The 11,152-nt window shown below is 48.2% G+C and overlaps 1 protein-coding gene and 1 long non-coding RNA gene across 2 annotated transcripts; one reads left to right on the plus strand and one right to left on the minus strand.

Moving 5' to 3' along the window:
* The first annotated feature begins 1,503 nt into the window (after nucleotides 1-1,503).
* On the plus strand, nucleotides 1,504-8,885 carry LOC112289475 (transcription factor GTE9). Its single transcript, XM_090254872.1, has 10 exons — nucleotides 1,504-1,742; nucleotides 1,852-5,881; nucleotides 6,091-6,136; nucleotides 6,254-6,391; nucleotides 6,523-6,611; nucleotides 6,896-6,998; nucleotides 7,225-7,397; nucleotides 7,700-7,766; nucleotides 7,879-8,009; nucleotides 8,144-8,885. Exons 2-10 carry the CDS (start codon nucleotides 4,304-4,306, stop codon nucleotides 8,480-8,482), a joined length of 2,664 nt encoding a protein of 887 aa, XP_090110998.1. The 5' UTR covers nucleotides 1,504-1,742; nucleotides 1,852-4,303; the 3' UTR covers nucleotides 8,483-8,885.
* Nucleotides 8,886-9,285: 400 nt separating this feature from the next.
* On the minus strand, nucleotides 9,286-10,333 carry LOC149988030 (uncharacterized). Its single transcript, XR_016505796.1, has 2 exons — nucleotides 9,999-10,333; nucleotides 9,286-9,751 (listed from the first exon to the last, which is right to left on the minus strand). It is a non-coding gene; the product is annotated as an uncharacterized LOC149988030 (long non-coding RNA).
* Nucleotides 10,334-11,152: the final 819 nt, after the last annotated feature.

Genomic DNA, 11,152 nt, shown 5'->3' on the forward strand with positions numbered 1-11,152 from the left:
TTATAAAAGATGTAATAGTCATAATGCAATGTTTGTGTATGCATATATAGCAATATTCAAAAATTGATTGGAAAATAGATTGAATATATATATATATATATATATGAATGACTTTTGATAATTTATTATTGCAGGTAACATGTTGGAAATGTGATAGCTACAAAGTATATCAAACCATGGCCAAAGTACGATGTAAGTTTATCCTAAGTATTTATACGAATTACTTATACTAATACTACAAAGATCAAGAATTACTTTTTTCTAAAATTGTGGAAAAAAAATCAAAAAATATTTTAAATTTTAAATTCAAAGGTACTCATTTTTTAAAAATAAAATAAAATAAGTGATAGTATCTAATTCCTAACCTCGAATTATCCATAAAATAAATAAGTAAACTTCATTTTAGTTGATTTAATCACTTATTGTTTATTTGGTAGAGTGAAACAAGAATGTTGTCATTTTTGTGTAGTATGTGTGTGTGTGTGTATATATATATATATATATAAGTTATAAAATTATTAAATAGGCAGTCCCCCACAATGCACAAAAGTTATTTGAAAATGCAATGTTTTGATAGTTTTTGTAATAGTTCATGTCATGTTTCTTATTCTACCCATTTGTAGTTGCAATGCAATAGATTTTTGGATCTGATGCATACTTCTAATATAAAATACAATGTTTTCCGCTTCCACTAACCGATTCTCTTTATACTTATTGATACATTATTGTTAGAAATATGATTAAAAAATAAAAAAAACAAAACAAAACAACAACTCTCAAGTAGAAACAAACAAGAGCATGTGTAGAATGAAAATTACACCTAGATCAATTAATTAATTTTCATTACATAGAGAATGGATGATTCTGTATGAAACCAATAAATTATTGTAAGTGCACATGTGGGTCTGAAAGGGTAAATTTGTGAGGGGTTTCAACGATTGGTTACAGCACACAGACTCAATTTTCTATTACTGAGAAAAGCAAGAAAATAGTCATGTTTTGCAATGCCAAGTTTGATCCATGAGCCTCTCTTTGCTTGATTACGAATTAGCCATTCAGAGTACTGAAGGCTGATCCTGCCCGTCCAAGTGGAGTCAAGACAGCTAGAAATTAAAAAAGGAAAAAAGAGGAAGAAAAACCCTAAAAGAGGCCCTTTTCCTTGATGGTGATTGAACAAAAACGCGCTTGGTTGGATGCAGCAGGATGCTAAAGTTATTCAGATATTTGGGTTGTACCAAAATAGGTCTACAAACCCGCTAGAATCATCTTCATTTGAAATTGCACAGAATAGGCAATTTCTATATATATATATATATATATATTCACACACAAAACCCATTGGTGGGTACAAGTGTATATGTTTGTCATGGGTATTATTTTTCTGCTGTGTGTCGAAATCAGACACACATGATGGGTGTTCCGTAGCATTCTAGATTCGAACACACAGGTTTTGTCATCCAAATTTGTTACCGAGCATTTGTTTTTGAGGTACGTTACACACAGCGACAGTTTGAGAACTGGGTTTGTTACAAGTGAGCTGTGGATTACAAATTCTACCACGTTTTGCTTGTGAGTATGAGATATTGCTCCCACGTTTCCATTTCGGAAGGGTTTTTGGAGTCTTTGCTTGTTGACGAAGGAATAGGGAGGAGGCAGCGTATAGAGGAGAGGGGCCTCCTGACACCAGAACCTGGCAAAACTCTGGGTTTAGTAAAACCTTGGTGTATTACGTTTCTGTAAAGGTGAGGAAGCTTTAGAAGTCGCACTCTGAGTGATTTTTATGACGCTCTAATTTGCGAACTACTTTTCAATCCTTATCCTTTACCGAACTTGCTTTATGATTTTTTTTAGGTAGCAATTACGCACGGACGATCAGTTGGAAAATCCATGGAGAATGGGGCTTGCTGTGCGACTGGAGATTTGTACCTTGTAGCGAGCCATTCATATATGGATACTGAGATCTATTTCTGGTCTTACCTGGACACGTGAACCAGAGTGGAGATCAAGCCCCTGCTGTTGTTTACATCTGTTGGTTAGGAATTTTCAGTTCACATTGTTGTATTCAGAAATGATAGATGGTGTCTGTGTAGATGATGGTATTCAATTTCCGTTCCATACACAGCTGAACCACTGCCGCTGTTGAGGGCGTCGTTTAGAAGTTTAATGGAAACCAAGAACCTCATTTAACGCTCAGAGAGACAAAGCTTATCCCAAGACAGTTACACGATGGTCTCACATGGTTAAATATAAAGTGAATGAATTCATTTAATTTAATTTTAATCTTCGGTAAGTGGATGTATCAGAGGTTGGCAATAGGATTTCCCAAGCTGTGGGAGGGATTTCGCCACAGTAATTTTTGTCAGCTTATACTTTAAAGTCTTCAATGACAAGGTTAGACTAAAGTGTTGCAGATATAAATTTCTCCATCCTCTTTCGCTCTGCAGTGAATGCACCTTTCAAAGTGCCGTATATCATCACATGCTCGTTCTTTTCTTCAGATCCCACTCCCCTGTCACATGCTGAATGCATGAGCACTTGCTGCTGCTTCAAAAAAGTGGAGCACTTCAACCTAGACAACGCTTCAACAATACATGAGAAGCTTGATCCATATGAAGCTATTCTTCCGCCCGACGTTCTTACTCTGAAGGCTCTCAATGTCGACGACAGCCAGAAGTACGACTTCTCTTTGCACAAGACATCCCCTTCAACGTAAAATAAATCTAAACATTCTATGTCAAATCCCTATCACAATCACGACACAGAACAGCGAAAAACCAAACACGGAGAACAGACGATAAAATCCACCACACCAACTCGCAAGCTTATCCACACCCCCTAACTATCAGCCTCAATTCTTCACCGACAGACCTCACTCCATCTAAAATTGTACAAGAAGGTGCAGCATAAAATCTAAGAGTTATCGCAACTCATCTCCATCCGCTGAAACCCCGAAACAGCGAAAAACAAAATTAATTCAAACCAGGAACAGAGATACAACAAGGCGGGAAAGAGTTCTCAGAACAGCTCCGTAAACCAGAAACTCTACATCTATCTGAACTCGAGCACAGAAACAATCAAACATGAGAAGGAACATGTGCTCGCTCTTGCAAGCTCGGCAGGAACAAATTCACACTCCGAACGACAATACCGACTCGAAATTAAAGACGAAGCCATTCAATTCAATTCATCTGACTTTCATTCACAGAAAACTCCAACTCAGCAATAGGGCAGAAAAAAAAAGCCAATCACGAAGCCCCACGTACGCAATATGATCTCACTCCTTCAGTCTAAACTCGTTCCATTCGTCCCCGGTTAAATAACTTAAAAAACCTATTCCCGCGGACCCGAAGCAAAAATGAACTACAAAACGGTACCCAAGGCGTCAAGCTTGCCGCAGGTGTCTGTCTCCAAGACGACGGTGTCCCGTACGCTTGTAGGGGGAATTCCGGTTTATCGGGATCGAACAGGGCGGACCTCGTTAGATTCATGATTGATCGATCGGCCCATCCACCGACCAACTAAATACTGGGATTGATCGAGGTGGGAGACAGAGGCGGGGGAGCAGGAAGCCGCGGTTATGCGAGCAGGTGGTGCTCCGTAAGTTTGTCGCCGACCATACTTGCACGGTTTCGCGGAAAACCCTAGAAATCGAGCTGTCGTTGCCGTCGAAGCCCAGTGCTGCGGGGCTGTCCAGGTTCGGTGGAAGAGTCCCTGGGTAAGAACGTAGCTTTGCTGACCCGCTGGAAGTCTGCAGCTAGTTTTCCGGAAGAAAGAGAAGCAGCTTCCTCCTTCCGACCTACGGCCGGAAGTACGAGCTCCGATGCGGCTTGTCCCTCCGTCGTGCCTAAAGCGGGGAAGCAACGGCTAGGGAAAAGGGACAGGGTGCGGGGTGGGATCAGGGTGGAGCCACAAAATCTGTTACAGAAGCGCGTGGAAGGGGCGACAGGGTTGGGACGGGGTGGTTCCGATTCGGAGCAGCGAGGAAATTCGGTTTCTTGGGGATCTTGGGGGGACGGCGGTTGTGGGGGAGAGAGAGAGAGAGCGAAAGAGAGGCAGAGGATAAGGGTGAGTGGTGGTGGGCAGAGTGGAAGCCCGTTCGACGAAGTGCGAAACAGGAGGCGTCGGCGTGGCCGAGCGGGCGGGCGCACGGAGTGTGTGGGCGAGGAAGGGGATGCGTGGATAGGTTAGGGTGCAGCAGGTGCGGGTGAACGTGTGAGTGTCGGTGGTTGAGAGCGAGGGGGTCAATGAGTGTGTGAGCGAGGGGGCTGCGGGGGAGGAGGTGACTCCCGGCTGGTCTGCATGCATGGCGTCGGCGCTCCTTCTCACTCATGAGCGGCATAGCAACGTTTACTCCGCAGGGTTGGCCGACATGATGAAGCGAGGAGCGAAGATGGCGAAGGCGAGTACGGAGGCGCCGCAGGAGGTGCGGGTGCTGAAGCGGAAGTCGATGAGCTTGAACCAGGAGTACGCGCAGGGGGCGAGTGGCGTGGTGACGGTGGACGTGGCGAAGCTGTCGCGCGAGCAGAGGAGCGAATTGAGGAAGAAGCTGAAGCGGGGGCTGGAGGAGGTGCGGTTGGTAGTGTCGCGGATCGACACGTGGTTGGAGGTGCTTTCGAGGGGGAAGGGGAAGCCGCTGTCGCAGTCGCAGTCGCAGTTGCAGGGGGTGGCTTCGGAGGGGAAGCAGCAGCAGCAGCAGCAGCAGCACCAGCAGCAGTGTCGAAGCAGCGAGGCGAAGTTGGGTCGAGCGGACGTGAACGGGCTAGGGCAGGGTCCGGGGCATGGACAGGGGCAGGGGCGGAAGGAGGTGGCGTCGGTGATCTCTGATCCGGCGTCGTCGTCGGGCGAGACGCCGCGGGACATGCCGAAGGAGATGTCGGAGAGGGAGGCCCGGTTGGCGCGGCAGCCGAGCGTATTGATACCGGAGGTGGCTTTGGGGACGCCGAGCGAGAAGATGAAGCGGACGCCGAAGGCGAATCAGTTGTACGTGAACTCGGAGTTCGTGTCGGGGAAGGACAAGATGCCGGCTCCGGAGAAGGCGAAGGCGAAGCGGACGGCGTCGGGGAAGTGGGAGACGAAGGACCCGCGGAGGCAGAAGGTGGAGGCGGCACGGGGGAAGAGGGTGGCGGACATGCTGAAGCAGTGCACGACGCTGCTGCGGAAGCTGATGACGCACAAGCACGGGTGGGTATTCAACGAGCCGGTGGACGCGGAGAAGCTGGGGCTGCACGACTATCACTCGATAATAAAGAAGCCGATGGATTTGGGGACGATAAAGAAGAAGCTGCACGGGAAGGGGTATCCGTCGCCGGTGGAGTTCGCGGAGGACATCCGGCTGACATTTGCGAACGCGATGACGTACAACCCGGTGGGGCACGACGTGTACGTGATGGCGGAGCTGCTGAAGAGCATATTCGAGGAGTGGTGGAAGAACATGAGCAGGAAGATGGAGGAGGAGAAGAGGCGAGCGGAGAAGGAGGAGGAGATGCTTTTGAACGACGAGGATTCGGTGGAGGAGACGGGGGAGGTGCGGAGGGGGGAGAGGGACCTTTCGTCGCTGACGCGGGGGAAGACGAGTTCGCGGATGGCGTCGCAGCCGAAGCCGCGGCCGGACGAGGTGGGGAAGAGGGCGATGACGTTCGAGGAGAAGAGGAAGCTGAGCGTGAACTTGGAGAGGCTGCCGGGGGACAAGCTGGAGCGGATTGTACAGATCATAAAGAAGAGGAATCCGGATTTGGGGCAGAACGAGGACGAGATCGAGGTGGACATCGACTCGTTCGACAACGACACGCTGTGGGAGCTGGACCGGTTCGTGACGAATTACATGAAGAGCAGGGGGAAGAAGGCGAAGTCGAAAGGGCAGGCACACCGCGGGGAGACGCAGGTGAGCGGGGGGAGGTGGGAGGTGGGAGTTGGGATTTGGGGTGGCGGCAAGGCGAGGCGGGGTGGGGTGGGGTGGGGTGAGAGTGGTAGGTGGAGCGTGGGGGATGTGGAGGTGGGAAGCGGTGTGTTGGGAGCGGCGGACGTTGGAGGCGGAGGAGTTTGAGTGAGGTAGTGGGATAATGATGTGTGGTTTGTGTGCGGTGAATGCAGGCGGCGAGAGGTGGCGGGGGCGAAGTGCGGAGAGGAGGACGAGCAGGTAAGGAGTGGGGTTGAAGTGGGAGTGATTGCGGTGCGGTTCGGGGGTGTAGGGAGCGTGGGGGGTGTTGATGGTGAGGTTGGAGGAAGTGACAATGGGGCGGGTGGTTTTGGACAGGCGGGGAAGGCGGTGAGAAGGATGTAGATATCGACGATGATGTGGGGCCAGCGAAGTTCGCGCCGGTAGTGATCGACAAGGGGAGAGAGTCGAGCAGCTCTGGGAGTGACAGCAGCGACTCGGGAAGCTCGGACAGTGGTAAGGATGTGGGACGGAGGGTGGGGGGGGGGGATGATAGTGTTGAGAGTGGAAGGGGCGTGAATAGAGGGAGGTGGGGAGAGAAAGGTGGAGGATCTGAGGGTTGGGTGTGGTTGGGGGGGGGCGTGCAGATTCGGATTCGGGAAGCTCATCGGGGAGTGAATCTGATGCCGAGGATGGGCAAACGGGCGGTGCCGGACCCAAAGCATCACATGATAAGGTGTGAATGAGGTTGTAGAGAGGTTACGGCTGCAGTTGGACTGGGGAAGATGATGAGCTTGGTCAGTTGCCGTTGGTAGGGTGGTGGGCGGAGCTCATGATATTTTCCTTGGGGTTGGTTGTGGGTTGGTTGGTTGGGAAGCGTTTTGGTTGTGGTTGCAGCAGGCTGCGTGCCTGGTGTGTGAAGATATTGGTTCTCTAGATGGCTTTAGTTGAAGTCAGGAGGGCTTGCGAGTGTGTCCTACATTGAACTTACTCTGGGAGGTGGAGGCTGAAACATGCCAGTCGATTGCGGATTTTCCACCGCAAGCGATGCAGGACCCGGTGGGTAGAGAGCCCGCAAGCGAGCAGAAAGACAGCCGTTGTGCAGAGGCGGAGGCGACCAAAAGTGAGTGGGTGTCTGGGTTGGATTGGTTGCGCACCGGTTAGGTTTGGGTAGGGTTGTGGGGACGTGAGTGGTGTTGTGTGATGGCATGTGTGGGAGGGTGCATTGTAGAATTGTCAGTGTGGTGATGGATGTGTAGACGTGTGCGGGGTGGTTTCGTGGGATGAGTGAGTTGTGGATGTGTGGGATCGTTTTCGGTGTATCTGATGTGTTGTGGGTGCGAATGCAGAGGATGTGTTAGTGGTACACGGGGAGACGGTGTCTGAGAGGGCGGTGGTTCCGGAGAAGAGTCCTCCGGCGAGACAAGTTTCACCGGAGAAACAGTTGCGGGCTGCGCTGCTGAAGGGGCGTTTTGCGGACCTGATAGTGAAGTCGCAGGGGAAGGCGTTACCGGACAGCAAGGTAGAGAGTCTTGGGATTTGTGGATGGTGTGGAGACGGCGCCTGTGGCCGTGGGTGGTAGGAGATGGTAGTTGCGAGTTTCGGGGGAGGCACGGTGGTGGGCGACGTGGGGATGGAGTGCGGATGAGGGACGTTTTGGATTTGGAACTGATGATGATATGTCGTTGCGTGTGGTTGTATGAGACGAGGCGGAAGATGTGGATTGGATGGTATGGTGTGCGGTGGTTGCGACGGTGTTGGTGTGTGGGTTGTTGATTGTGTGTGGGTGTGGGTGTTTGGGTGGGTGATCGCGCGGTGAAACAGAACGACAAAGTAGACCCGGAGAAGTTGAAGAGAGACCGGGAGGAGATGGAGAGAAGGCAGAGGGAAGGTGAGCAGTGGGGCCATGAGTTTGAACGTTGAGCTGTTAGTTGATGTGGTAGGTGGTGAGTGAGTTGAGTGGTGGTGGGTGGTAGCTGAACGTGGGAACGTGTGTGGTGCAGAGAAAGCAAGGTTACATGCCGAAGCGAAGGCGGCCGAGATCACGAAACGGAAGGCAGAAGCAGAGGCGGCTTTGCTGGAGAAGCAGAAGCGGGAGGTGGAACGAGAGGAGGCCCGACGCGAGCTGCAGCAGGTGGGCATGCGAGTCGGGGGGGGGGGGGTGCTGAGGGGTGTGAGTGTATTGAGTGGTGATGTGGGTGTGTTGGGTGCATGTGAGGTGGGAGATGTGTTGACGGATGCGGTGGGATGTGGGTTGGGGGTTCGCAGATGGAGAGGACGGTGGAGATCGACGAGAACAGCGGGATTCTGAAGGACCTGGAGAGACTTCGGTCGGGTCCGCTGGAGGCGATGCTGGGGTCGGTGCACGATGCGGGGAACGGGGAGGAGGGGTCGCCGGATGGGTCGTCGACGATAGCGCTGCAGGGTGGGAGTAATCCACTGGAGCAGCTTGGGCTGTTCATGAGGAACGACGATGAGGAGGAAGATGAGGATGCGGACGTGGACGGGGAGGACGAGATGGAGGTGGAGTGCGGGGAAGCGAGGGAGGAGGGAGGGGAAGAGGACGAAGTGGTGGATGTGGAGGACGGGGAGATCGACGTGGACTAGGCCGCGGCGGGGGGTTGTAAAATGTGTTGGTATGGGCACAGGAGGTTTTGGAAGGGGTATGCGTTGGGCAGGGGGATGATTTTGGTGGTTCCCCCTCCACTGCGGGTTCTCTCGTAGCAGGGAGAGAGGTAGATTAAGGGGCTGGACGAGCTCGGCACCGGAGGGAGGTGCGGAGGGTTGCGGCCATTGTACAATGGTAGGCTGTGAAGAGAGGCGAGGGTAGGGTAGGGTAGGGTAGGGTAGGAAGCATTGGTGGAGAGGGTAGGAAGTAGGGATCCTTGGTCTTCGAAAGGAAGGAAATGGGAGAAATTTTATAAAAAGAAAGAATGAAAGGAAGAAAGAAAGAATGGAAGGAAGGAGGGAGTTCGAAGCGACTCGATTGGAAGCAGAAAAGCTAATGTTATATGTGGTTGAGGTGAATGTGTTGTGGGGTTGCGGACATGGAAGACGATGTTTGTGGGATGTATGTGTGGAAGTGAAGTGAGATGTATGGCGTCCGCATGGAATGAGATGTGTGGTGACAAGTGAGTGCTGATAGGATGATGTCGGGGAACGGGAGGGTGAGTAGTGTGTATCTGTTTCGTTCGCGATGTGTCGGTGATGGGACTTTTTCTTTGTTGAATGTGAAGGGTGTTTGGAAATGGGTTGGAAGGGCGTTGGATGTGGGCAGGCACTATGCGTGGTGTATCTGTTAGCCGGTGGTAGAGAAGTGTGGTGATCAGAGAAAGTTGGTGGTGCAGTCTGGTTGGGAAGTATTTAAATTCTTTCATAGAACAGTCCACCGGAGTGGTGAATGCTGCAGGTATGGTTGAACCGGCTGTGAGTGTTTTCTCTTTTTTTCTTTGAAGGAATTGTTCGGACAAATTGATTTTCTGTGAGTTGTGTGCGGTTTGATGCTAATTCGAAAGGACACAATTTACAGTTTTACCGGACTGATATCGCGTGTATCGATTGTGGTCGTTACCGCATCATTGAAGCTGCTTCTCATGAGTGCAGCTGTGTTGTAAAGTCACATTTCTGAGGGTAATATAAAGTACTTTCTGTATAATCCGTTGTACCTCTTCAGCCATGTGCCGTTGTGGACTGTGTTCCTGAGAGCTCATTCCGAGACCAGAATGAATAGGATTTCTGAAATGGATTTAACTTTGAGACTTCAAAGTTTTCCTGTAGTCAGACAATTATTGGAGTCTTCGAAATACTGGATTATCATTTAAAGTCCTCGCCTGGAACAGTATCGTATGGAACATGATTTGAAACCCTGCATCTGCCCTGCATTGGGCGTCCAAGGAATTGTCAACTGATACTTGGTACTGCTAAGGCAGTCAACATTTCAGGTTTCTATTTTCTGTGATACATCTGAAATCCTCAAGGCACAATGACCATGTGTGCATATAACTAATGGAAACCTGGAGCACAGTCTAGTTATTTCCGCAATGGCTGTATGTTGCAGAACATTGTTACCCCCGCAGAATTGCATCCCGGCAGGGTGGACGTTTGATGTGGTGTATATACAAACCTTTTGGCAAGCAATGTTGGTCACAAATTCTGATGTGTGGGATAGTATTTAACAGTGATGAATCTTAAGTGATCAACTGATCTCAGCAACGTTGTTCACTGCACCCGGTGGCATCAAGAATCTTTCCACTGCACTTTCTAAATTATATTCTTTGCTGTCAAAGGTAAGTTTTGCAATGCACTAATTCAGTTGGACCTGTGGCACCACCTGTACTTTAGAACAACACTGAATAATGCACAGTTGAATGCAAGAGCTTTCTTTCCTGCTAACTCAAGGGTTCACAAAACGTTCACAAAATATGAATAAACTTGCAGCAGTTTTGAACAAGTAGAGGGAGCTTTCCAAGTGGTGCTGTCAGCAATAACAATACAGACAATACAGACATCATTGGACATCACATGACACTTTCTAGCAAAAGAAGTGAGCTTGTCAGTGTAGTGTATTAAATCTTGTGATACCAAGAGTTGTTCAATAAGAATGCATGGGAGATGTGGATTTGTAAGGGTGACACTAGACATTGGTAGTATGTTACAACCTTGAATAAGAAGTGGTTTTGATTGAGTGTTTTTTTACCTTTCATGTTTTGAGTTTTGCATTGTGAAATTCTCAATTTCATCTTAATTTTGTGTATTTTATATGTATGTAGTATGATTTTCTTAGAATATCTAGTTTTATTAAACATTACAATGTGGATTAAGACATAAAGCTCATTTATTAGATTTTATTGATAAATGTAAAAAAAAAAAAAAAAAAGCCCTTGAATTTGTGTATATAATTTAATAGTGATTTTATTACTTTTTGTAAAATGTTCTGATTTCTACAAATATAAAATGTACCACTTTTATTTTCTTATTTATTTGATATCTTCTTTGAAAGAATTTATTTCTTTGACCAATTAATTTATAAATTATATAAATTAATATATAGAAGTATATTATTTACTAGATTTAAAAGAATTTAGATATTATTAAATGATTATAAAATTAAGACTAGAATACAAGACAAATATTTGCAAGGATAAGAATAGCCATAATTTTCTCATATATACATATCAAATATAAAGAAGGTCTTGCAAAAGCTTCATAGGAATTGTAAAATTTGTGGCTTAAGTATTAAGCTATAAATTACTTCTAATGCAACTCTATAAAATTAAG

The sequence above is a fragment of the Physcomitrium patens genome, chromosome 12, assembly GCF_059467195.1.
Source record: "Physcomitrium patens ecotype Gransden chromosome 12, ASM5946719v1, whole genome shotgun sequence".
NCBI classification, from domain to species: domain Eukaryota; kingdom Viridiplantae; phylum Streptophyta; class Bryopsida; order Funariales; family Funariaceae; genus Physcomitrium; species Physcomitrium patens.